This window comes from Microcaecilia unicolor, chromosome 6 (genome assembly GCF_901765095.1).
Source record: "Microcaecilia unicolor chromosome 6, aMicUni1.1, whole genome shotgun sequence".
In the NCBI taxonomy this organism is placed as follows: domain Eukaryota; kingdom Metazoa; phylum Chordata; class Amphibia; order Gymnophiona; family Siphonopidae; genus Microcaecilia; species Microcaecilia unicolor.
This window is the reverse complement of record NC_044036.1, coordinates 139,984,723-140,009,153: the sequence shown is the minus strand read 5'-3', so window position 1 is coordinate 140,009,153 and position 24,431 is coordinate 139,984,723. Positions and strand designations below refer to the sequence as shown.

At 45.3% G+C, this 24,431-nt stretch overlaps 1 protein-coding gene across 1 annotated transcript in view; it reads left to right on the top strand.

Annotated features, from left to right (window-relative positions):
* Positions 1 to 14,788, top strand: part of QARS1 (glutaminyl-tRNA synthetase 1) — a 95,202-nt gene extending 80,414 nt beyond the window's left edge. The window contains 3 exon segments of the mRNA XM_030208105.1: positions 2,006 to 2,072; positions 8,927 to 9,052; positions 13,555 to 14,788. Coding sequence (XP_030063965.1) covers positions 2,006 to 2,072; positions 8,927 to 9,052; positions 13,555 to 13,605 — 244 coding nt within the window. The 3' untranslated portion in view covers positions 13,606 to 14,788.
* Positions 14,789 to 24,431: the final 9,643 nt, after the last annotated feature.

Below are 24,431 nucleotides of genomic sequence, written 5' to 3'. Positions count from 1 at the left end.
ATGACCTCCCCTTACTCCCCCAGTGGTAACTAACCCCCTCCCACCCTAAAAAAAAAAACTTTAAAAGTATTTTTTGCCAGCCTCTAATGTCATACCTAGGTCCATGACAGCAGTATGCAGGTCCCTGGAGCAGTTTTAGTTGGTACTACAGTGCACTTCAGACAGGCGACCCAGGCCCATACCCCACCTACCTGTTACGTTTGTGGAGAAAACAGCGAGCCCTCCAAAACCCACCAAAAACCCACTGTACTCACATGTAGGTGTCCCCCTTCACCCCTTAGGGCTATGGTGGTAGTGTACAGTTGTGGGGAGTGTTTTGGGGGGCTCAGTACCCAAGGTAAGGGAGCTATGCACCTGGGAGCAATTTGTGAAGTCCACTGCTGTGCCTCCTAGGGTGCCCGGTTGGTGTCCTGGCATGTGAGGGGGACCAGTGCACTACGAATGCTGGCTCCTCCCACGACCAAATGGCTTGGATTTGGTCATTTCTGAGATAGGCGTCCTCGGTTTCCATTATCGCTGAAAACCGGGGACGACCGTCTCTAAGGTCGACCTAAATGTTGAGATTTGGGTGTCCCCCCATCGTATTATCGAAACGAAAGATGGACGCCCATCTTGTTTCGATAATACGGGTTTTCCGCCGCTTCGCGGGGACGTCCTCAGCAAAACGGGCGCCCAGTTCGATTATGCCCCACGCGTCCTTTAATCATCCAAGTAGTCATACAAATACATCATCCAATAAGGACTTTTTTTCACTGGGTGATAAAAACAATCCTCTGCCACGGTCTCAAGTTATTATTAATCTGAACTTGCAATCCTCGCTGTTAATATCTTCAAACTGTTAGAATACTTTTTTTTTTTTTGGCTCAATAGCTTTTGATGGTACCACGTGGGGAGGGGAGCAGACCTTTTTTTCTTTTTTCTCTCCATTTGGGACTTGACAATTTGCATCAATTGTGAGCCTAACTCAGCAATAAATCTCATGCACAGTGTGTTTCTTGTGTGAAAGTTTAACATCTGAAGCTTTAAAGGGAGATGAGACCTTCTAATGTTCCTAGACAATTCAACTGTTTTGACGGAACACATCGTCTCGGGGGCAATATAAGTGATTTGCCTTTTTAGCAACAGTCTTTGTACTATGTTGGGACAGGAGAGAGAGAGAACATGAGATGTTCAGATACTTTTCAGAGGAAAATGTTTTCCAGAATGAGAGCTTCAGAGGAGTGGACTTTGAAGCACATCCCAAAACATTTTGCTCATACTGATGTAGACAAACAATGGCCTCCCAGTGGAAGTGATACTTAACAAAACAGTAAGTAAAAGAATTCATGAAAGCTTGAGTTAAGTACAGAGGATCTTTACTTGTGTGTTTAAAAAAAATAAAAGTGAGGGCAATGGTAGAGCTCAGCTAGGGTCTGTGTATCTGCAAAAGGAAGGGATGTGAGCAGACCAAATTCCTAATGATCCTTATTTATGAGGTACCATCCAACACTGCTTGTTCCACAGAGTTTCCTCACATGGAAATTTACGTGAGGTGGATGAATAGTAGAAACAGAGAAATATGACAGCAGATAAGAACCAAATGGCTCATCCAGTCTGCCCATCCACAGCAACCGCTATCTCCTCCTTTCCCTAAGAGATCCCACGTGTGTAATGTATCTGTATTTTGGGAGTCAGAATAGAATTTATGGAATGTGGTTTGCTTTTAGGCCTTGTGTTGCTCAAACCTAATTTAGCTGATATTTACTGCATACACTGATGAAGCTCCACTTGCAATGCTGACATGTTGGAAATGAGGACTGGGGCAGCCAGGGACCACTAAGGACAGCTTGGACAAGAATGGGTGAAATTCCTGCCTATATGGACTCCTTTCTTTATACAAGCGGGCATGCTGCATCTCTTGCACACAATCTGTCACGGCTGCTGCTTTGGAATTGCTGGATAGTGACTGCAAGCAATTTTACTTGATGCAAAGCACTCAGTTCTAAAAGTAATATTGTCATTACAGGTTCATGCATAAAAACCCAGAGGATCCGTCAGATGTGCCTGGTGGATTTCTAAGTGATTTGAATCCTGTGAGTATTAATAGAACTATACAGATCTCAAATGGAAGGTAAAAACGCCACAATTAAAACAAAAACCATATGTAAGTCCATTCCTACTGTGAAGGACTTTGCTTGCCTTGGACTGATGCTGAAGGGAGTGGTGAGAACAGGGGTGAAGAGAAGTAAAAAAAAACATAAAATAAACTGGGAGGCTGGGGTGCTGGTTTAAGTATGGAAACTTAGATGGTTATTGGCCTGGAAGAAAAACAAAAAGGGAGAAGTTCAAAAAATAACTTTAATTAGAAGTGGTGATCTGCAGCTAGTCAAGCTTGTATGGCTAATCTCTGGGAGATATGCTGAGTTAGAGCTGTATATTTGAGGACAACCAGGTGACTAGGTGGATAAGTTGTCCTGCCAACACTGACTGTGCTACTAGTTATACTACACTGTGGTAATAGTTCTGTTTCCTTAAACTAGGAGCTCCCTGTTGTGGTCTTTAAAAGGCCACAACCCCAGTCAGTTGTGGGACCCCTGGCCTAAATGATTCCTAATAGTGGTTGAATGGTGATATATTAAGTTACTTTTCATAGTTCTTTTTATCAGACCACAACCCCCCCCCCCCCCCAAAAGAAAAAGATTGGCACCTATCATTTCAGCTGTTGCAGACTAATACTCTGGCCCTGTGGAAGACTTTATTCTTTATCAGGTTATTAAACTCTGGAATTTGTTGCCAGAGAATGTGGTAAAGGCAGTTAGCTTAGCAGAGTTTTAAAAAGGTTTGGACGGCTTCCTAAGGGAAAAATCCATAGACCACTATTAAATGGACTTGGGGAAAATCCACTATTCCTTAGCGTCCCTCCGGACCGGACCAGGATTGGACTGATGGGTTGTGCTCGCCTACCAGCAGGTGGAGACTGAGAAAAAACTCTGACTCTAGAGAGCCAATAGGAGCCCTGGCCATGTGACCTTAGCCTCAGTATTTTCTCAGTCTCTCAGCAGGTAGGAAGTGAGCCCATTAGTCTCTCTCCTTTTCTCTTTAGATATTACAGATATTTGTGATAATTCTTCTGTGCCTGGAATCTTATTTAGAGGCTTGACAGGGTTTCCTTTCTCTTCTTTCTTTGACAGCCTCGGGGGTGTTAAACTCGGGTGTCTCGAGTCCACCCCCCTTCCTCCCCATCTCCCTGGCTTAGCAGGGAAGGGCCGTCCCTTTCTCTGGAAAGGTGTACCGTCTTTGGGAGAGGCAGCCACTTTTAACAGGCAGCTGCTTTAAAAGAATTAAATTAAATAAAAGGAAATTCAAAGAAGCAGCCTTTCTTTCCCCAGACTTCTAACGAGCAGGCAGCTCCAGTGTTTTATTATGATTGAGGGGTTATAAAAAAAAAAAAACAAACAAGAAAATAATTCAGTATCTGTGACTTTAAACAGCGATTTTTCTCGTCAGATTTAATTTCCTCCATTTTCTTGCGTTTTGGTGGCGGCAGTTTAAACAAATGAAAAAAAAAAAAAAGAAAGGTGCGAACCGCGTAAGCGCGGCCACCTGTTTTTTCCGATATGGCTTAAAAGTTCAAACAGCTGCTGTCGGTCAGCGTCGCGCAGTTCACGCAGCCGGAATGTGTAAATTTTGCTCTCCCTTCAAGGTTTCTTCGGGTCCGGTGCTGCCTCCAGTTTTTTTCAGGGCCTTTTTCGCCGGCTGTTGTTTCTTCGCCGTTCCACTGGGCTCCGCTTGTTCGGAGGTGTCGGGCGCGCTGTCGACGATCGCCACAGGGCCAGTGGAGCGAACGGCGGCCATTTTGTTTCTCCCTCCATCTTATCAGTCGGGGATCTCTCTGCTGAAGGTAAGGCTGCAGTTCATAGAGCAGTTCGGCTCCAAGATGTGTACACTTTTGTATGTGCTGAACGGCGTATTCTAAAATGCTCTTCACATCAGCAGGCAATATTTGGTTGAAAGGGGGCTCCTTTCATATATGAATATATAACAAGCTTTTCTTCTTTTAAATTTCTATGTATCACGGGGCTGTTAACACTAGTTTTTTTCTGGTGCTCAGTCATTTTCATTGCCTGGTGGAAAATCTACATCTTATCATAATATCATAATTCATTTCAAGCATTTTTCTCAATAGCTGTAGTATTATACAGTGTTTTAAGAACTTTAGAAACTTTTTCTATAGGCATAGAGTAAATTTCTGTCTTTCTCATTCCCTGGTGAATAGGACTACATTGTCTAAGAGTCAATTGATTGGTACTTTGCAATTCTGACCATAATATCTTAGTTCCTTTCAAGCATTTTACTCCATGCCTATGATGTAATATAGTGTTTTAAGAACTTAACAGACACTCTCAATGGCTGTAGTGTTATACAGTGTTTTCTTTTTCCGACTTTAAGAAGCCTTCTCTAGAAGCATACAGTATATTGTTCAGATGCCATGGGGATATATCAGCTCTTTCATATTCTCTGAGGGACAGTCCTGTCTACCAAGCTCCCGGTCACTCAGCTGCCTTAGCAGGCATGCTTTATTCATGTCTTCCCTTCTTTTCCAACTGCCTTGAAGCCTCTCATATTTCATTTTAGCTTTCTTCTGGTTTTTACAGGACATATGGTCACTTAGAGGATAAAGTCATCCTTTCATTTAAAGATAGTGGACGGTCCTCAAACCATCTACTCGTGTTTGTCTCTACTCTATCAGTTCAGCATTGGCAAATTATAAACATCCTGGTTTGGTCCAGTATGCCTATACATACCATCTGCTATCTGTTCCTCTTCCTTAGAGACCTGATGTTATATCAAGCTTTCTTGAATTCAGATACAGTCTTGTCTGCACTGCCTTCACCAAGTGGCTGTGGCACAACTTCACTTTTTTCGTTACAGGTAATTTCCAAGTTTGTCCTTTTTCATTTTCATTCTATGCGCCTTCACTCCAGAGTGTTCTTTCAATTGGAAGGGGATTCACTCACTTCCTGTGTATTTATACCATAGGTACATAAGTATGGTTATGCTGGGTAAGGCCTAAAGTCCATCAAGTCCAGCATTCATATCTAATGGGCATAGGTACATAAGTTTTGCCATTCTGGGGAAGCTCAAATGTCCACCTTTCTACAGCCAGAACAGCATTAAAGAAAAAAAACAAACAAAAAAAAAAACCTCTCACGAGAGTATCGAACAGAAATCTCTGCTCCAAAAGCAAGGCTTTGCAGTAATTCTGCAAACTAATGCATACAATATTTGCCATGGCTGTTCACCACTAGGAACACCGGGGACCCTGGGCCTAGGTTCGGTGTTTTAACCTGAAACAAGCTCAACATTCATATCTATTGGGTGTGAGTCTGGTACTACTACTACTACTTAACATTTCTAGAGCGCTACTAGGGTTACGCAGCGCTGTACAAATTAACAAAGAAGGACGTTCCCTGCTCAAAGGAGCTTACAATCTACATCTCAGTGAGGGAGGACGCATGACCGTGGTGCGTGGATTAGTGGTATGTGGATTAGGGAGATCCAAGAAATTACAGGCCGGTGAATCAGACGTTCATACTGGGACAATTTTTTTCTGTCCGGAGCGTACTACCATAGCTGGTGGACTCCTATATTCAGAACTTTCTATATTCAGAACTTACCCAACTATGGAACGCCATAGAGATAGGGTTCGAGTTTGTAGCCCTATTTAACTGATGTCCTTGGTCACCCTTCCTCTTCTCCTCAGGATCCAGAGAATGGCTAGTTTTTTGCTTATGCATTAACCGGTCATTTTCAGCAGTACTCTCTCTTCCGTTCTTTTATAGATCTAAGAGGATGTTCATTGCGCTCTTAGGGTCATTTCATTCTTACCTAGACGACTGCCTAATTGGAGAAAGTCTTATCAGCAGAGTTCTCAGGTCACGCACCGGGTGTTGCATTTCTTACAGTCTCTAGGTTGGGTGGTGATTGTAGCCAGGCCTCTCATTTGATCTCTCATTTGATCTCTCATCAGATATCTCTGATTTTCTCTTTGTTTAGTCAAGTTGGCGCACAGTCTTTTGTCTCCTCTGCAAACATCCCAGTTTATATTTTTCTTGGTGACCTTGGGCCTTCGGCCATTTCCTCGCTCTATTCTGCAGAATGCAATTTTACTTTCTAATGCCCAAGAAGGAATTTTCCTTCATCCTATTGCGAATCTCAGGGTCATCAATCGCGCTATTTAAGTGTCATTTAGTTATCTCAAGAACCTTAGTTCTGTCATTGGGATGCTTCGTGCAGTACACTTTTTGGCAGAAGCTTTTTTGTATATATTTTTTTTTTTTCTGGGGGACCTCAGCAATTCGTTTTACCTTCGGGTGAATTTTGTTTTCCCTACTGACAAACAAGGCGGAGAGAGCTATGTTGGTCCTTGCCATGGCAATGGGTTATGTCATCCGCCAAGGAGGAGTTAAGAGTATACTCTTGAGTTTGTACTCATTTTTTCTAGTTGTGTCACCCTGCATTAGGTGAATGGACTCTCATTTTTTCAGCCTTACTTCCTCACTGCGACACTTCAGGGCTATCTCTTTTTGCCTTCAGGCTCACGAACATTTCTTGCTTCTTCCGTTCAGCAACAGTCTTGACGGAGACAGGGACAGATGCCAACGTCCAGCAGGGGTTTTTCAGCCTTCTTTATGCGTTTCTTCCATCATCTCACTAGGTGTTTACGCAGAACCAAGGCACCCTTCTACATCTGGACCCCCAGTCACTCAAACTTATGGCGTGGTTCCTGGGTCTGCAACATCTTTGATATTTTCGCAGGAAGTACTTCAAGTTTTAATTGCTTCCAGACAGAAATCTACATTAAAGTCCTATGAATCAAAGTGGCGACGGTTCACTCTGTGGTACTCCTCTCGCCACTTCATTCCACAAACAGTATCCATTTGCATGTTTTGGAATATCTTCTCCATCTTGCGAAATCTTGTCTGTCTTACTCATCCATTAGAGTTCATTTGGCAGCTCTATCAGTGATGCATGATACTGTTGACAACCGCACGCTTATGCAGCATCCACTGTCAAAGCGGTTTCTTAAAGGAGTCCTGCACCTGTACCTCCCGCTTCGTCCACCAGCTAGGTGAACTAGGTGAACAGACTCTTAAAGTTCTGTTTTCTAGTAGCCATAACTTTTTCTATAAAGTTTTCCTCTTGAAGCAGTGTTTCCCAGTAGCCATTGCAGCAAGTAGATCTATGTGTGGAATACTTCTATGGTTGGTAACTTCTTTTCGGTCTGCTGTAGTTTAAAGTTTTCACCTTTCCCAATCGTTTTTTTCTTATTGGTTTTGTCCTTCTAGCCAGTAGGCGTAAAAGTTTTTCATTGTTTCTAACCCGCTATATCGCGAAGGATCAAGGAAATGAGAATGTCTATTTCTCTTCTCGCTGAGAGGGCAGTTCCACAGCGTATTACAACATATTCCACAACTTCAGAAGCGGGCTCTATTCTTACTACGGCGATTTTTGGTGCTCTCGGTGCACATTGGTAAGTTGGCAACTTAGTCCTAGTTTCATTTTATTTTGCTCATTGGGACACACTACATGTTAGTTGTCGCCAGGTGGCCTATGCAGCATGAACATTTCTCTGCAGTTTTCATAAGGTCCCTCCCTTCAGATTACTGCTTTGGTACTTCCCATCAGTCCAATCCTGGTCCGGTCCGGAGGGACGCTAAGGAAGGAGAAATTAGATCTTACCTGCTAATTTGCTTTCCTTTAGTCCCTCCGGACCGGACCAGGCCCCTCCCATGTTCTCTCTACTCTTTAGCTTCTTTTATTAAGTAGGAAGTGTATTCAGTAGGAAGTGTATTCATTCCTTTACGATTCGTGGAACAATACTATATATATATACAGAACTTTACGTGGTCTATACCACTTCTCTGGTGGTTGCTGGTGAGCTCAATTGCTGGAATCTATCTATAAAACCTTAAATACGCCATACCACTTCTCTGGTGAGAGTTGTGGCTGAGCTCAGTTGCTGGAATATCTATAAAACCTTAAATATGATTTACCACTTTTCTGGTGAGAGTTGCTGGTAAGCTCAGTTGATGGAATATATATAAAATCTTAAGTGGGCCATACCACTTCTCTGGTGAGAGTTGCTGGTGAGCTATAAGACAAGTGAGCCATACCACTTCTCTGGTGAGAGTTGCGGGTGAGCTATATTATATGTGAGCCATACCACTTCTCTGGGGAGAGTTGCTGGTGAGCTATATTACATGTGAGCCATATTGCTTCTCTGGTGAGAGTTGCTGGTGAGCTATATTACATGTGAGCCATATTGCTTCTCTGGTGAGAGTTGCTGGTGAGCTATAGTACAAGTGAGCCATACCACTTCTCTAGTGAGAGTTGCTGGTGAGCTGTAATACATATCGGGCCATACCACTTCTCTGGTGAGAGTTGCTGGTGAGCTCTGATACTTGGCATTGCCGAGTGCTTTGTGGCTGCTAGGATTCCATACGGCACAGAAGGTCTTTCTTTCTTTCCTGCTTTGTTATTCAAATACTGAGGCTAAGGTCACATGGCCAGGGCTCCTATTGGCTCTCTAGAGTCAGAGTTTTTTCTCAGTCTCCACCTGCTGGTAGGCGAGCACAACCCATCAGTCCAATCCTGGTCCGGTCCGGAGGGACTAAAGGAAAGCAAATTAGCAGGTAAGATCTAATTTCTCCTTTCTGGGATAAGCAGTATAAAATGTTTTGTACATTTTTGGGGGATCTTACCAAGTAATTTGTGACCTGGATTGGCCACTGTTGGAAACAGGATGCTGGCCTTGATGGACCTTTGGTCTGTCCCAGTATAGCAATACTTAGGTACTTAGTAGTAGTATGTACAAGGGCCAGACTTAAAATGTATTTTCTTTGGGACTTTGTTCACATATGACCTTTCTTCCTTTCTCATGTAGGACTCGCTGCACGTAATTGAAGATGCTATGGTCGATCAGTCAGTAAAAAATGCAAAATGTTTTGACAAATTCCAGTTTGAGAGACTTGGATATTTTTCTGTGGATCCTGACACCACTGAGAAAAAGGTCAGTTCTGATTTTTTTTTTTTTTTAGATGAGACTGAGATTATAACAACTCATTATGAATGAGAGGGGCCAGCTTTAAAGAACATCTGAGCAGGAAAGACACTTTTCTACTACTACTACTACTTAACATTTCTAGAGCGCTACTAGGGTTACGCAGCGCTGTACAAATTAACAATTAAGGACGGTCCCTGCTCGGAAGAGCTTACAATCTAAAGGACGAAATGTCAAGTTGGGGTAGATATGTTTTCCTGAGAAGAGGTGAAGTGGTTAGGTGCCGAAGGCGATATTGAAGAGGTGGGCTTTGAGCATTGATTTGAAGATGGGTAGGGAGGGGGCACGGCGTATGGGCTCAGGGAGTTTGTTCCAGGCGTGGGGTGAGGCAAGACAGAAGGGGCGGAGCCTGGAGTTGGAGGTGGTGGAGAAGGGTACTGAAAGGAGGGATTTGTCTTGAGAGCGGAGGTTACGGGTAGGGACGTAAGGGGAGATGAGGGTAGAGAGGTACGGAGGGGCCGCAGATCGAGTGCATTTGTAGGTGAGTAAGAGAAGCTTGAACTGTATGCGGTATCCGATTGGGAGCCAGTGAAGTGACTTGAGGAGAGGGGTGACATGAGTATATCGGTTAAGGCGGAAGATAAGACGTGCGGCAGAGTTCTGGATGGATTGAAGGGGAGATAGGTGGCTACGTGGGAGGCCGGTCAGGAGTAGGTTGCAGTAGTCAAGGCGAGAGGTAATGAGAGAGTGGATGAGAGTTCGGGTGGTGTGCTCGGAGAGGAAGGGGCGAATTTTGCTAATGTTATAGAGGAAGAAGCGACAGGTCTTGGCTATCTGCTGGATGTGGGCAGAAAAGGAGAGGGAGGAGTCGAAGATGACACCGAGGTTGCGGGCAGATGAGACGGGGACGATGAGGGTGTTATCAACTGAGATAGAGAGTGAAGGGAGAGGGGAAGTGGGTTTGGGTGGGAAAACAATAAGTTCAGTCTTAGACATATTCAGTTTCAGGTGGCGGTTGGACATCCAGGCAGCAATGTCGGATAAGCAGGCCGAGACTTTGGCCTGGGTATCCGCAGTGATTTGTGGTGTGGAGAGTTAGAGCTGGGTGTCGTCGGCATAAAGATGATAGTGGAAACCATGAGAAGAAATCAGGGAGCCTAGGGAAGAGGTGTAGATTGAGAAAAGAAGGGGCCCAAGGACAGATCCCTGAGGAACTCCAACAGAGAGCGGGATAGGGGAGGAGGACGCACCATGAGAGTGTACTCTGAAGGTACGATGGGAGAGATAAGAGGAGAACCAGGAGAGGACAGAGCCCTGGAACCCAAGGGAGGACAGTGTGTCAAGAAGTAGGTTGTGATTGACAGTGTCAAAGGCGGCGGAGAGGTCGAGGAGGATGAGGATGGAGTAGTGACCTTTGGATTTGGCGAGGAATAGGTCATTGCAGACTTTAGATAGTGCTGTTTCTGTTGAGTGTAGGGGGCGAAAGCCGGATTGAAGCGGATCAAGGATGGCATGAGAGGAGAGAAAATCAATACAGCGGCTGTGAACGGCGCGTTCAAGTATCTTGGAGAGGAAGGGTAGGAGGGAAATGGGGCGGTAGTTGGAGGGACAGGTAGGGTCAAGTGATGGTTTTTTGAGGAGTGGAGTGACCACAGCATGCAGTGGAGAGAGAGAGGTTAAGGATATGACAGATGGTGGGGGTGATGGTAGGAGTGATGGTGTTGAGTAGGTTAGTGGGGATGGGGTCAGAGGAACAAGTGGTGGCTTTCGAGGAGGAGAGGAGATGGGTGATTTCCTCTTCGGTGATAGCAGGAAAGGAGGAGAAGGAGGCCTGGGTAGGTTGGATGACAGAGTGAGATATAGGCTGAAGAAGAGGAGAGGGAGTAGTGGAGAATTCGAGGTTGATCTTCTGGACCTTGTCACGGAAGTAGTGGGCCAGAGATTGAGGAGAGAGTGAAGGGGGGGTGGGAGCAGAGGGCACTTTGAGGAGGGAGTTGAGAGTGGCGAATAGACGACGAGGGTTAGAGCTGAGGGAATTGGTCAATTGGATATAGTAGTCCTGCTTAGCGAGGAATAGGGAGGATTGGAAGGAGGATAGCATGAATTTGAAGTGAATGAAGTCAGTAAGGGTGCGAGATTTCCTCCAGAGGCGTTCAGCCGAACGGGCGCAGGAGCGGAGGTATCGGGTGCAAGGGGTCAGCCAGGGCTGGGGATTGGTACGTCTTGTGGGCCGGGAGGTGGACGGTGCAAGGGTGTCAAGAGCAGAGGAAAGAGTGGCATTGTAAGTGGAGACAGCTTTGTCCACGGATGTGAAGGACAAGATGGAAGGGAGGAGATCAGAGATAGTAGAGGATAAGGTGGGGGGGTCAACAGCCTGGAGATTTCTGGACGTAGTAGTTAGTGTTGGGCGAGATTGAGGGGGAGGGTGCTGAAGTGTGAATGTGATAAGGTGGTGGTCGGAGAGAGGAAGAGGTGAAACGCAGAAAGTGGAGGGTGAGCAAGTAGAAGAGAGGACGAGATCAAGACAGTGGCCAGATTTGTGAGTAGGGGTGGTGGGGCTCAGTTGGAGGTTGAAGGAGGAGGTAAGAGTGAGGAACTGAGAAACATACGAATCGGAAGGGTTGTCAGTGTGGATGTTGAAGTCACCGAGAATGAGGGATGGGGATGAGGGCTCAAGAAAGACGGAGAGCCAGGCATCGAAGTCGGTAAGGAAGGAAGGGAGGGATTTCTCAGGGGGGCGGTAAATGACTGCAACTCTGAGTGGCAGTGGGTGGAATAGACGGATGGAGTGAACTTCAAAGGATGAGAAACTGTGAGACTGAGGTAGGTGGAGGGGTTGGAAGCTGCAGGCGGGCGAAAGTAGTAGTCCGACGCCGCCACCGCGGCCGACTGGGCGGGGCAAGTGGGAGAAAAGATAACCACCGTGGCATAGGGCTGCGATTGAGGCAGAGTTGTCCGGGGTGAGCCAGGTTTCAGTTAGGGCGAGCAGATGAAGGGAATGGGAGATGAAGAGATCGTGGGTGAAGGGAAGTTTGTTGCAGATTGAGTGGGCGTTCCATAGGGCACACGAGAAAAGGGGGGAGGAGGGGAATAGGGATGAGATTGGAGATATCGCGGGATCGTTTGCATAGATGAGATGAGGATGAGGACAGGTGTGGGGGACCTGGGTTGGGATTGATGTCACCCGCGGATAGCAGGAGAAGGAGCAAGAGAGTGCGGAGAAGGGTGGGTGAGGAAGGGCGACGAAGGCGGCGAAGACGGGATGTGCTTAGGAGGAAAGGGGAAGGGTTCATGGCAGGAAGGAGGTGTTGAAGGTTGAGAGCTAGGAAGGAGGAGGAAGACAGTAGGGATGGTGAGGTGGTGGGGGACAGGGGTAGGTAGGGGAGGGCGGAAGAGGATAGGGATGGGTAGTGAGATCGTGTGGAAGACAGCGGTGAGAGGAGGAAAAGATTAGGGAGGGACAGGGCAAGGAATAGGATGTGAATGGGGCCATGGGTAGTGACTGAGGTGTTCAAAGGGAAGGTAGGTGGGCTGGGAAACAGGCAGGTGAGGGTAAGCAGTCGGGCAGGAGAGTGATGAGCTGTTAGGAAGATGGGCTGGGAGGCAGGCGGGTTACAAGGTGGGTGGTAGACAGTCAGGTGATTGGTGGAAAGTCAATGATTGGCTAGTAGTCAGGTTGAGAGGCAGGCTGGAGTGGTTTGAAGCAGGAGTTGGCGGACTAGGACAAGCTGATGCAGACAGACTGGAGTAGGCTGGGACAAGCTGAAGCAGACTGGAGTAGGCTGGGACAAGCTGAAGCAGACTGGAGTAGGCTGGGACAAGCTGAAGCAGACTAGAGTAGGCTGGGACAAGCTGAAGCAGACGGACTGTAACAGGCTGTATCAGGCAGACTGGAGTAAGCTGGCTGGAGCAGAGGGCCTGGATTAGGCGGGCTGGAACAGGCTGTATTTGGCGGACTGGAGTAAACTGGCTGGAGCAGAGGGCCTGGATTAGGCGGGCTGGAATGGCAGGAGCAGGTGGCTGAAACAGGCTGTATCAGGCAGACTGGAGTAAGCTGGCTGGAGCAGAGGGCCTGGATTAGGCGGGCTGGAATGGCAGGAGCAGGTGGCTTTTCTACATCACCTTGTCTACAAAAGATATCAATAGATGTATGGGTGGTGACAGCTGATGCAGAGTCTAGGTGTATGTGCCAGTTCCCAGCTCTTTGCAGACCAGGAGAGAATTTACCAATAACCAGAGTAAGGCCTGCCCTCCCCAGTCACACCTTTGGAGCATAAAGTAGACTGGGTATAAATCCACTGCTGATTGGCACCAGCCTACACTGTGAGGGCACCGATCAGCTGATGAGAAGTGGAGCTGGGATAGCTTCGGTCACAATTGAATACTATTTATGCCATTAGTGAATCTCTTGTACAGATGAGGTCACCTTCCCCTTGCAGATTAAAGCTTTGTCTGCACTCAGGTTTTTTCAACCACTTCCTGCTGTCTGACTCTTCTTCATGCTTCCACAGATCGTGTTCAACAGGACTGTGACCCTGAAGGAGGATCCTGGGAAGGTGTGAAAGGATTTTTGCCAAACTCTTCCATTCTGTCTAGGTGTACCCTACCTCCTGAATATTTGGACAGCCCTTGGGGGTGGGGGAAGAGAGAGATGAGCAAAGATCAAATTTCCAAAGGGAAGATGCACAGTTGCCTTAAACAGTAATCATTGGTTGCTTGGTATTTTCAGCTTCAAAATAAAATAAACTGGAACATATCTTTTTCTGAACTGAAACCTCATTCTTTTTGCAATTTCACTGACGTGGTCAGTAAGATGCAGCTCAGCCTCCTCAACTGCTTCCTCATTTCACAGGGGACATCTAATAACTGTATGCAATCAAACATGGAGGGGTCTGTCTACAGCAGTGGTTCTGTCGTGACACACCTAATAGACAATGTTCTTGTATGTGACACACGTGAACACTAAAATTCACAGCCGAACAAAGCATGTCTAAATATTTAATTTTTAATTATAAGTTTAGTATGAATTTGCTCACCCCATAACAAAAAGCTATATGCAACACTGCAGTCCCAGATTTCTCATTTGTCATGCAACAAAACAAATGTATTCAAATTCTGGTGTGAGCCCAGCAATAGCAGCACAAAATCCCTCCACTGCCAGATACTGGGAAGCAACACAAAAATCTGCAAATATGCTACTCTGAAACTATATAGCAAACAAAACCTATGGACAGCAGACCTGCAACATGTTCAGCTGGGGCTGGATGCAGCAGTTATTATTGGGGGGTCGTAAGGAAGCAAAAATAGGGACCAGTTACAAGGATTTTCAAGAACCTGACTCTCAAGATTGTTGGGCTTCTCAGCTTGCAGACACTGATGGTTGTAAAGGAAACATAGGCTTACCGTCTACACCACATTTTTTATGACACACCTCCCATCTCTTGGGGGGGGGACACTGGTTGAGAACCACTGGTCTACAGTATTTACATGGCGTAAAGGTGGGAACAGTTCTCTGGCCTTTTGCTGCCGCTTCCTCATCATACTGTACAAGGTTAACATTCGTTGCCTGCTAAGTGTTTGAAGAAAAGCCATTGGATCCTTGTGGTTTTGCCTAATTCTGGTTCCTGTCCTTTGGAAACTGCTTCCTCATATGTGTTCATTCTGCTTGCACCTTAGGTTTTTATATGTTTCTACTAATACAAAGTAGGTTTCTGGCCATCCTATTAAAGCATGTGTCCAACTACATCCAGTTTTGTTTGGAAGTTATTCCTTTAAGAATAAGGGCCGACTGTAGGGCTCTTATTACCTGATCAAGAAGCTTCATGTAATAAGCAATTTGTAAACTAAGATAGAACAAGGAAATCGGGGCCTAAGAATACATGCTGTAGTGCTCATTGTCCAGATGTGCTCTTTGAAATTTGCCTCATTCCCTTCAGGAGTGGTGGAATAGCCTAATGGTTAGTGCAGTGGACTAAAAAGAGAACCAGGTTTGATTCCCACTGCAGCTCCTTGTGACCCTGGGCAAGTCTCTTAACTCTCCACTGCCCCAGGTACAAACTTTAGATTGTGAGCCCACTAGGGTCAGGAAAAGTACCTGCATATAGTATATGTAAACCGGTTAGGTTATACACACATGTGGTTTATCAGATCCATTACCCTTTTCCCTTCTATGTATAATAAATAACCTGCACCAAAGTTTGTTTATGTCTGTGCCATGGGAACAGAGAAGATGATAAACTACAGAATCCTGAGAAACTACAGTAATGAGAAAAGGGAAGTGTCGACTGCTATGCATGTTACAGGCCAATTTAGGAGCACTGCATTATCAGGAGCTTAGGGTGGCTAAGGCAGGATCTGAATAGAGGGTATAGTGGCCTGATTTATGTAGCTGTATGCAGCAGTTAACCAAGGAGGTCACCTGATGTAGCACCAGTGCAGCTGTGGCAGTAAAGGAAGATAAGTAAAGTGACCCTGAAGGTATTGAGTGCCACATGGACTAATTTTTCTATTTACAGTTAGAATAATGGAGGCAACACTGACATGCAGACCTTTAAAACACAATCTCCTAGATGAAAGCTAGACAGGATCATTCTTTGTCCTTTTAGGATATTGTGCCCATATAACAACAACAAAATCCATTTTTATAGCATCCCTGCAGACCAGCAGATGGAGACAGAGAATCACTGACTTCTGTGTCACCTATAAGTGGGCTGTCTGTTCCCAGTCTGCAGCAGATAGTAGCAGATAAGTCTGTGCAGTCCTGGGAATTCAGCCTTAAGGATTGTATTTGTTCCATTAAAAAAAATGGCTTGGTGGTGTTTTCTTCTTGGTGCTTGCTGTTCCTTTCTTTTTCTGCTAGACCAATGTGGGGCCTCCTTTGCCACGGCTGGGTCCCTCTCCCCTTGCCTCCCCTTTTTTGTATTTAGTGCCTCAGCTTCCTTGCTGTGGCTGGGGTCACAGGCAGTTTTGAGTGCCTGGGGGGGGGGGGGTCTGCCCTCATTTGTGCTTCTTATTTCAAGTTCAAGAGCACATGGTACTTGGACTGTGTTGAGCTGGACTTACTGTGCAGCAGCTCCCTCATAGCTTTCCTTGCTGCAATTCGGGGCTGAATTGGGCAGTGTGTTTGTTTCCTGGGTCTCCGCGGCAAAAGGCCAAATATTTTTCATTATTTGTATTCAGCTGAATAGTAAAATATGATATTCAGTACAGCTCTACTGTATATAGTAGGCAAAGGTGGTATATCAAATCCCATCCCCTGGAAGCCACTGCTGAAGGAAGGCCATATGATAGATCACGTAGCATTTACGAAGAAATACTGAAGGGTTATTGAGTACACGTGGGAGATTTTTATGGTCTTAAGACTAGAGTGGACTTTTTTGGTCTCAGTGCTAAGTGGTATTCCTTAGCATCCCTCCGGACCAGGATTGGACTGATGGGTTGTGCACGCCTACCAGCAGGTGGAGACTGAGAAAAAACTGACTCTAGAGAGCCAATAAGAGCCCTGGTCATGTGACCCTAGCCTCAGTATTTTCTCAGTCTCCCAGCAGGTAGGAAGCGAGCCCTTTAGTCTCTCTTTCTCTTTTAGAGGTTAATAATAAGAACAACAATGCTACTTCTTCTGTGCCTAGGAATTCTCTGTTAGACGCTGGTCAGATAGAGATTTCTTTTCCTTTCTTTCTTGTACAGCCTCTGGGGGGTGTTAAACTCGGGTGTCCCCGAGTCCCTCCCCCCTTCCTCCCCATCTCCCATATGTAGCTGGGAAGGGCTACCCATTGTTTAGAAAGGTGAATGTCTTTGGGAGAGGCAGCCACTATAGCAAGTTAAAAGTACAAATATTTTTCCTTCCCCAGCATTTTAACAAGCAAACTTTTAAAAAAAAAAAAATCCCCAGGCTACTAATGAGCAGGCAGCTCTGTGTTATTCTTTTACTCTTCAGCACTTTTCTTTTCTAAGTCAGCTCCTTTAAAAAAAAAAAAAAAAAAACCTGTGTGTTGCTTTTTTGGGCGGAGAGAGCTCCATTATGCAGGAGACTATGCAGCAGGTTTTTGTCTCCGCCGGAGTCTAATCGTTTTCGGCTCCGACTTTTTTTTTTTTTTTCGGGGCTTTATCTAGTCTTCATCAGAATTTTGAGCACTCTGTCTTATGTCGGCATTGTGACATATTCTATTCGTCTGGAATATTTTTCCTGTCCTCTGGTATTTCAAAATACTCAATCTTGTTCTCTGGCAGGACTGATTCTATCTTATGTTCTGGCAGAATGGTTTTGGTCTCCTGGCAAGTCTGGGGCCTTCTTACCTTCGTTCAATATAGACATCTGGTCCCCTGGTAGATCGGGGGTCATCGTATGTTCAGAAGGCACATCCTTTCCTATGGCAAATCTGCCAGAAGGCGTGTTGCCTCCTTTCAAGGTGGTCAGTTTATTTTGTTACAGGGTTCGCATTTGGTCTCTTTACCGGCTTGACATGTAGTTTTTGTTCTTCCCCCATGTTTCTCTCTTCTCTATAAGCAGACTAAAGTGTAAGCTAGCGAACAGTGCAGTGTGCTGTCCTCTGTTTTATTCCAGAGGGGTCATTTGTATGGATTTACCATCCGCCAAGCCAGGTAGCATACCGTCCCATTCGGGCAGGACGGTCTTCTCTTCAAGGTCGGCATTTAGGCATTTCGATCAGGCATTGGGATCTCAGAAGGATAACCCTTATGTTTCTTTGCCGGGATACCAAGTTGCCGTTTGGGGCTGTCTTTTTTTTTTCCTTTTTGTCTAGTGGAGTTTCTTTCTTCTCCAGTCTGGCCTCATTGTTTCTCTCGTACTCAGGCTGGCGCATGCTCTGTCTGGGACAGGCATCCAGCCTTGATAAGCAGGACGGGGTCTTTTGTAGTTGCAATTTCTCATTTCCCCTGTCTGGTCTCTTTGTTTATCTCTTACTCAGGCTAGCGCATGCTCTCCACCTGGCACAGGCATCCAGCCTTGCTAAGTAGGACGGCGTCTTTGGTAGTTGTAGTTTTCTCTTCTCCGATTTCAGTCTCTGTGCCTTAGCGACATTATCAGACCATGGAGTGACAGGGAGTTAGTCTTCTTCGCCCGATAATCCGAGATCTTCTGGTTTCCTTTATGGTTTCTTACTGTCTTCATACAGTGCTTTTAGTAGTCTTGGCTTCAGCTAGGAGAGAAGGTTCTGCAAGTTTCTTTTGTGCAGGTTTCCGTTTTTTCTTTTTGGAATTTTTTTCCAAGGAGCAAGAACGTCTATGTAGGCAGTACTTCTGCATCTGGCTACTTCTTTTCTATCTACCGTACTTTCCTATTTTCATCTTTTCCCATCACTTTTTTCTTATTGGTCTGGGGTCTTCTGCGGAAGGTCAAGATCACAGGAAATGATATGCTACCTATGAAATTAGCTCTTATATATTTAGAGAGCTGTTACAAGCTATTTGGTTCTTCTGGTCAGTTGGAGTGAGGTTTTTTTTAGTTGTTTCGGCCTCACTATATCTCAACAGATTATGGAATTCATATCCTCTATTTGTCTGCTCACTGGGGTACCGTCTCCAGAGAGTGTTTTCACCTATCTTACTTCTTGGTGCCCTAGGTGCTCATGTTGGAAAGTGCATTTTGGGCTTAGCTTATTTTGTTTTAATTGATATGCACTCTACATGTTCGTTGTCGCCAGGAGGCAATCTATGCAACTCGCGTATTCTTAGCGGTTGTGATAGGGTCCCTCCCTTAAGATTACTGCTTTGGTACGGCCCATCAGTCCAATCCTGGTCCGGTCCAGAGGGACGCTAAGGAAGGAGAAATTAGATCTTACCTGCTAATTTGCTTTCCTTTAGTCCCTCTGGACCGTGCGGGATACCTATAATACAACTGAGAGTTGCGGGAGCCCTATGATACAACTGAGCCATACCACTTCTCTGGTGAGAGTTGCTGGTGAGCTATATTGCAAGTGAGCCATACCACTTCTCTGGTGAGAGTTGCTGGTACGCTATATTACAAGTGAGCCATACCACTTCTCTGGTGAGAGTTGCTGGTGAGCTATATTGCAAGTGAGCCATACCACTTCTCTGGTGAGAGTTGCTGGTGAGCTCTAATACTTGGCATTGCCGAGTGATTTGTGGCTGCTAGAATTCCATACGGCACAGAAGCTTATCTTTCTCTCTTTCTTTTCTGCTTTGTTAGTCAAATACTGAGGCTAGGGTCACATGACCAGGGCTCTTATTGGCTCTCTACACAGTTTTTTTTCTCAGTCTCCACCTGCTGGTAGGCGTGCACAACCCATCAGTCCAATCCTGGTCCGGAGGGACTAAAGGAAAGCAAATTAGCAGGTAAGATCTAATTTCTTCTTTATGGTGTAAAGTGTGCACAGCACATTACACTATTACTGTCAGCACCGTGCTTTATGTGGTTATGCTTATGCAAATTGAGAGGAAAATGAATTATGCAAAGTTGCAGATTCCAGAGGAAAACCTCTTCCAGTCTACAATAGACCAGAGCAGGGGTGAAGGTTATCTCTTACTATATGGGTCTCAAGTGCTTTTACCCCCTTTTACTTTCTGCATCAGTTTATTATGTTTGCAGTTATGTAATATTTACTACTACTACTGCTTATCATTTCTATGGCGCTACATCTCTCTTCTAATTATGGAGCAATGTTGATTTTGTGACTCCTGGGATGATTGATTGATTGTCTCAGCCCAGCTCTGCAGTTTAGAGTTGTAGCTCAGTTGCTTGGGACAGGAGTGCAAAAGGCGGGAGAGAGATTGGTTTTGTGTGTAGGGAACAGATTGTAGGGTAAAGGAGTTGTCACCTATGGTTGTCTTGGGGGGAAGATATACAGGGATGTTTGGGGATGGATGAGTGGAGCTGGGTTTAAATAACTCACATGGAAGGCAGTTGGTTGAAAGGGATATGAATGTCTCTTTGCAGAACTGGGGTTTGGTAGGGAATCTGTGGCATAGGCATTATGTATCTGATTTCTTGCAAAGGCCTCCTATGTACCCATATCATTATAAAATGCATTGATGAATGAATGTTATGTGCTTCTCTTCCCCACTTAAAAGGACCAGAGTGCTGCAACGTTTAAAAAGCAGGGCCCACATATGGTTTTCTTGGAGGAGACACATTTTCCTCTAAGGGAGTTTGACAGGCTGTTCAGAGGTTGGATGGAAAGAGACTTCTGGAGCAAAGGGGCCAGGGCATGAGTATTCTAATCCATAATTCCTTGCTGCTGGAAGTTGGTCACTCCAGTGGGGACCCTGAGTTTCAGTTTGTGGTGTTGGAGGGGAAGCTGAATGGTAGAGCACTCGCAATGGGCTAAATCTGCATTGTAGTGACAGGCTGCTCTCTTCTTGTTTGTATTTTGCAAACAACCACTGATTATGGGCAGGGCATGGAATATCTCTTTGGATTCAGTTATAGACAGTCTGGCTTGCTAACCATAGTTCTTCCCCCTATAGAAAGCCAAAGGACAGTACAGTTATGTGGTCTTAAGTATGTATGGAGGGGAAAAAAATTTAAAGTTGTAATGGGTTCATAAACTATCAGCTTCTGCATAAAGAAAAAAATGGATTTTCTTTTTTTTTTTTTTTAATGGGTTAATTTGAAACACTATGTGACACCTGCATAAGACCTGTCTGATCTTCTAGTGTTGCAAAAAAAAAAAAAAAAACAACCAGAAGCTATAAAGCTGATCAGAATCTGTGTTAAGGTCTGGTGTTCAGTTGAGTGGGCTGCCCTTACTGGTGCTCTGGCCATTGCCCATGCTTCTTGGCTCTTCTCCCCCCCCCCCCCCCCCCCCCCACTTTGACAATGGCCAATCTGGCACGAGCTTTCAAACATTTGAGAAAAATTAGATAAACAGAAAAAAATAGTTATGCTTCCTTACAGGAATGACAATTACAACTTTGCTTATCTGCTCTGCACCAAACCATACAAATAAAACCAATTTTCTACAGTCCTTGTGTTGTTCTTAAAAGCAAAGATCTCATACTATCTGCCTTGCAACAGAAAGGACAGGTTCCCTTCTGCCTCCCCCCCCCCCCCCCCAGATAGACAATGGGCTGACATTTAACAGAATCTTCTGTATATACATTTATTGTAATGATGTGCATAAGTTTTTATTCAACTGCTGTTAAATAGCTTTCTCTCAATGCTTGAAGCTGTGCAATATCAACCACCTCTGTGGTTGGGCTGATCCATATGTCTATTACACACTCCTGCATTTTGTTTGTGGTTGCTTTTCCTTCTGACAGAAGCTAATCTACTGGGAAAACAAAAAAGTCCACAGACTGGAAGGGTCTTCTCTAACTTATTGTGTGGTCTTGTCAGTCTATTGAACAATGCTGGGAAAAGGTGAGTGATGTAAAAGCACAGCAGCTACACTGCTCAGTACAGTAGGGACTTTTTACAGTAAGCCTGGGTTTCTGACAATACTGGTGCATATGGGAGTGACAGTAACAATTTTAATAGGTAAAAATCAAGGCCTGCAACTGCATTATGAAAACCAGGACTGGCTTGAACTGGGTAAGCTGGCAACTATGCATAATGCTCTTTCCTTAAACCTGCTAATGTTTTCCCTATATAAAATACCAGAACTTCTATAAAATTACACATCACTTACTCATTTCCTAGATTATAGATGGTGGTCAAATTTGGGCATAGCTTAATTGGCTAATGAGCAATAATTAGATGCTAATTATTGATGTTGGAACCAATATCATTTGCGCATGCTATAATGCTGGGTGCCTAAAACCCATACATTTAACCAATGTGGGGGTGTGGCCATGGAAGGGGCATGAGCCCATCAGGGGTTTTCCAAAATGTGTACAGTGTTAATGAGTCTCTGCAAATCTATGGCATAGCCATGGGGGGGGGGGGGGGGCAGGAAGGGTCCTTTGTCCTCTCCAACAGTGTGCCACTGAATGTCAGGTTGGTGGGGATGCTGAAGCCTCTGCCAACCAAAGAATGTTGCTGCAGAAGGTCCCCACCTGTGCTGCCTGATCAGCAGGAAGTTGATGGGCGTGCTCCAGCTGCTGATGCCGGCATTTCAACGCATGCTAAGTGGCACTGAGCATATGTGGAAATACTGGCCTTGGAGGCTGGAGCAGCATGCCTTCTTCCTTGCTTTTCAGGTAAAGTAGTAGAAGACAGTAGATAAAGACCTGCCCGGTCCATCCAGCCTGCCCAACAAGATCATAGTATAAAGTATGATGTAATACTACACATGTATACTTGATCTTGATTTGTCCTTGCCAATTTCAGGGCACAGGCCATTAAAGTCTGGCTGTCATGGGCCTTGTTCTCATTCATGAAGCTGGCAATTGGCACAGAATAGAAGTCTGCCCTTCTTAATTACTGGTGTTGCCATCTAATTACCGCTAAGGCTGTTTGGTTCCATGCCTTCTATACGGAATTGCTTTATTCTGTTACCATTTTCATCTCTATCACCTCCCCCAGGAGGGCATTCCAGGTATCTGCCACCCTCTCCATGAAAGAGTACTTCCTGATATTATTCATGAGTGGGCCTCCCTGCAATGTCAATTCATGCCCTCTAGTTCTACCACTACCATCTGCCTATCTCTGGAAAAGGTTTGTAAATTAATACCTTTATTTGAATGTCTCGTATATTCCTGGCTCTCCTTTCTACCAGGGTATAGACAGTTCAGATCGTCAAGTCTCTCATATGTCTTGTACTGCAAAACCCATACCATTGTCATTCTTTTTTTCCTGAACTGTTCAAGGCTCCAGCAGAGAATGTTTTCTGTTGGCCGTGCTTGAGTATCCCTACCAGCAAAGGGATGAATTATTATTTTGTTTTTTTCTCAAGGGGGGAGGGGAGGACAGAGAGGAAATACATGACCCCCCTGCCCCCCCCCCCAAAAGATTCAAGTTTTGGCTATGCTGCCATGCCCAACTTGGGTAGTGGGATTTACACCAGGTTTCAGCAGGTGTAAGTTTGGTGCTCAGAGCTGGCCATGGGACTTAGTGCTTTCTAGAAAGGGCATGTGCACTCTTTATAAAATACATTTAGTGCTAAACTTTTGTGGTACCCATTTTTTAGTGCTGCTTATAGACTACTACCCCCCCCCCCCCTAATCTGAGGCTATGGGCAAAGGTCTCCTGAAGTAGAACATTTTATGTTTTAACTGTTTTATTGATGTCACAGTTTACAACATACATAGATCAATAAACATATACTTAATACAGATCTCTGTCTTCTTTAACAAAACCTTTAACTGAAGTGTCATCAAACTTTTCTATGAGTTTTCCTCCCTTTCCCCACCCCCCATCCCCCCTATACCCTTGCTTTAATGTTTGTCACGTCAACATAATTCCAATAGGCATACATATCATTTTTAACTTTCCGTTCCTCCCCCCCCCCCCCCCCCCCCCCCAGTGAGTGTGTTCACCAATAGGCTGCGAGCTCTGCCTGATAGAGCCTGCACATACGGTTCCCAGACTTCCCAAAAGCGTTGTTTACTTCTAGGACTACTGTTCATAGCACGTGCTTCCATCCACACCAGGGAATGAAGCGAACTCCTCCACTGCCAAAAGGATGGTCCTATTTCTTGTGTCCAGTATTGTAAAATACATTGTTTCCCAATAATGAGTGCCTTATCTATAAATAAGCTTTCTTTGTATCGCATAATTGACCCTCTTCCCCCTGAAGTAGAACATTTTAAAGGATGGACATATTCATTGTAGAGAAATGATAGAAGCTATGATTCAATCTAGTTACCAGTGCCACCTAGACAAACAAACAAACAAAAACACGTTCTGTGATGTCCTTTTACCCCAGTGGCGTAGCCAAGGGTGGGCTCACTTTGGGTTCAGGCCCACCCAGTAGCAGCATACCTATGATGTGCCTGGCAGGGATCCCCAAGCCCCACCAGCTGAAAACTCCCAACAAGTGTCCCTCCTGCATACCTTGTAAGTAGCAGATCTTCGCCTGCAGTGAGCAGTGACTGATACATACTGTTTGCACCTGCACCACAGCCTTCCCTCTGGTGTATTTCTGCCTAGGTGGAAACAGGAAGTTGCATCAGAGGGAAAACTGTGGGGCCAACATGAGCAGTGTGTATTAGTTGCTGCGCACTGCTGGTGAAAATATGCTATTTAAAAAGTATACGGGAGAGGGGGGATGTTTGAGAGACCATATGGCATGCAGGCGAGAGGAGAGACCAAATCACCTTCAGGATGGGGCGAGGTTCCTCTGCCCACCCATCTTGGGCCTAGGCCCACCCAAAATTGGGTGTCTGGCTACGCCCCTGTTTTACCCTTGGCAACGTTTAAATGCAGGGAAGAGCCCCGTCCTTGGGATATACCACTGGTGTGTTTTTCATGGTGGGAAAGGTTGTGGGTTGGTTGCACGATTAGAGAAGGGCTTCCAGCTACCACGCA